The 2,697-nt window shown below is 34.4% G+C and overlaps 1 protein-coding gene across 1 annotated transcript; it reads right to left on the reverse strand.

Annotated features, from left to right (window-relative positions):
- LOC111607121 lies at positions 1 to 2,283 on the reverse strand. The gene is made up of 5 exons (XM_023329029.1): positions 2,259 to 2,283; positions 1,787 to 2,119; positions 1,350 to 1,697; positions 597 to 719; positions 1 to 500 (listed from the first exon to the last, which is right to left on the reverse strand). Exons 1-5 carry the CDS (start codon positions 2,272 to 2,274, stop codon positions 355 to 357), a joined length of 966 nt encoding a protein of 321 aa, XP_023184797.1. The 5' UTR covers positions 2,275 to 2,283; the 3' UTR covers positions 1 to 354.
- Between the last annotated feature and the right edge of the window lie 414 nt (positions 2,284 to 2,697).

Genomic DNA, 2,697 nt, shown 5'->3' on the forward strand with positions numbered 1-2,697 from the left:
ACTGAGTGGACACTCAGCAGAAGTTTTTTTTTTCAGTTTTTTCAGTTTTTTGTACACCTGTGTTGTTCTGTACAATCAGAAAATCTCATGTTTAGGCCAATAATAATTTTCACACATGCACCTCAGTCTTTGAGCATTCAGAGATTAACATTGAATTTAAATTGGAGCCAGCAGTGAGTGCAGTCTTATCTTCTTTTTCTGTCTGTGTTTAATATTTACATGATAAATCTGTTGGTCAGACTTGTCCAATTAACACAAAACACAAAAAGCTGATACATTTAATGAAAATGATGGAAAAACATTTGACTGGCTGCATATAGCTTTCAAACTAAAATTGCAATTTGACAAAATCCTTTATTCCATAACAGCAGCATAGATCTTTTTCTTCTCCATGTTTGCCTTCTTTTTATTGTCATTCATTACTGTGAAGATGACGGCAGAGTAAATATTTGCCTGCCAGTTTTTGCATAGCGCTTGTTTTGCTTGCTGGGCTGCTGACACTGAAGTTAGAAAAAAAGAAAGAAAGAAAATTATGGAAATTACATAGAACATATCAATTAGATTTTTTAGTATAAAAAATGAATGACTTAGGTTACCATTGTTATTGCTTTCCTTTATGGCATAAACAAGGACAGCTAAAACAATTAGGCTGATGGCCAAGCCAAATCCAAAGACAACGTTGATCAACGATGAACAAGTGGTGATTTCTGTAACGACAACTACAAGAAGAAACTTGGATATGAGTCCAAGATTATTTTTATATATACAAATATTAAAGAATAGCATTGACTGGCATTAATAGTAAATTGGAAATAGTTTGTTTGATAAGTGATATTTCGTTTAGTTAAGGACTTTATGAGGAAAAATAAACAATACTGTACAAATAGCTACTCTTAAAAAGCAAGTTTAGTGTGGTATATTTAACAAGCTTGTGGTCCTTAGATCTTAAAATAGTGTCAATAAAACCTCATATGTAAAGATTGACATTAGGTGTTACGCAGTCATTTTTATATCTCTTACAAAATGCTGAGTGAGGAAATCAGAAAATTAAACCATTTATTACCTTGTACAACCGGCTAGCGTAAATAGTTTAGCATACCGCAAGACATTCAGTTATTGTCGACTGAAAATAACATTTAGATTTTACCTTATCCTATTTCTGGATTTTGGATAAAGTATTACATGCATTCATGCATTCATTCATTACGTTGCATCTATTTTACTTTAAAGGCATCTGGCTAGCAATTGCCATGCAGCCACATATCTAATAAAAGTACTCTGCTGTATATATGCTATGTCACCATAGTTGAAGCAAATTCTCTGATAAAGAGAAAATCTAAGACTTTTACCTTCATAATGCCTCTTATCTTCATTTCCAAATAATATCTGTCCACATGCAGCCACAGCACAGTGATAGGTCCCGGCGTCAGAGGTCTCAGAGAAGTTGTAAAAACATTTCTGTGTGGCGGGAGCTTCGGGATTGCTTTCACACTCTTCTCCACTGTTTTCTTGTACATAAAGTAAACTGGGATGAGAATGATCGGATCCAGCTTTGAACCAGTACACCCTGTTATCTGCTGGACATGATTTCCTCTGAGAGTCAGAGAGAACTGAACACTGCAGAGTTTCACCAGTTTCTGGATAAACTAGGCTAGATGGAGGCATCTGAATGATAACAGTGATATCTGATTCTAGTCCTGGAAAACAAAACAAAAACATATTTCAGTCTCACAATCAAAAGAAAATTACTCATAATGTTATGTAGGTAATTTATTAATAATATTACCTTCAACTTTTAGAAAGTTACCATTAATAAATATGAAATCAAGTTGTCTGATTTTAATACAGTAGTAAAGTCCATTGTCATTTCTCTTAGCTTTATTAACATATAGGAGAAATTTTCCCTGTTCTTGTTTCGTCTGAATGTGAGAAATCTTGGAAACATCGTCGTCCATGAAGTTAAATGTTGCTCCAAGAAATTCTGGCCAATTTCCAGAAACAAGTCGGATCCAATACAAAGTTTCTCTGTAGAGAGCAGAGGTCTGGTGTGGACAACTTAGGGTCACATTTTGTCCAACAGTTACCGTTTTTACTTCAAACTTAAATTCTTCAGTACAACCTGCAACACACAAAAAATATTCATCACACAATAGCTATTGACAGGAGAAGACAATACATCTTCACTGTGCTAAAGTTATGAATGCTGGCGTAATCTTTGTTTCACGAAAACATTTAGTGTAGATTTCATTCATACTCACAGCCAGCTCTGATCATAAGCAGAAAATATACGATCAAAGGCATTTTGTCACTACACCTCTTCAGACTGTGTTCAGTACAGGAGATCATAGGATGGGTCAAACTAATATAATTACGTTCAGGGGGAGGGAACTATTTAGTGTGATCTGATTGGCCATTGATGGTGTTTGTTACCTATATAAATCACCTGAATTTTCTAACCTATCCTCACAAAGCAAGCTTTATTATAAGTTTCTTCACATGATTACCTAAAATCAACTCTGTTTGACAACATAAAACCAAAGGTGAATCTCAGGAGATAAAACTCAATGAAACTCATTGCGCCTCTATGGTCTTAAAGTTTATTTTGCTATTTGATAGTTATTCTCCATCTCTTCAGAAATACCTGACCTGTTTTGATGTTACTACTTCCGTCTGACCATAACAATCTATTAACAAACT

This window comes from Xiphophorus maculatus, chromosome 23 (genome assembly GCF_002775205.1).
Source record: "Xiphophorus maculatus strain JP 163 A chromosome 23, X_maculatus-5.0-male, whole genome shotgun sequence".
Classification (NCBI taxonomy): Eukaryota; Metazoa; Chordata; class Actinopteri; order Cyprinodontiformes; family Poeciliidae; genus Xiphophorus; species Xiphophorus maculatus.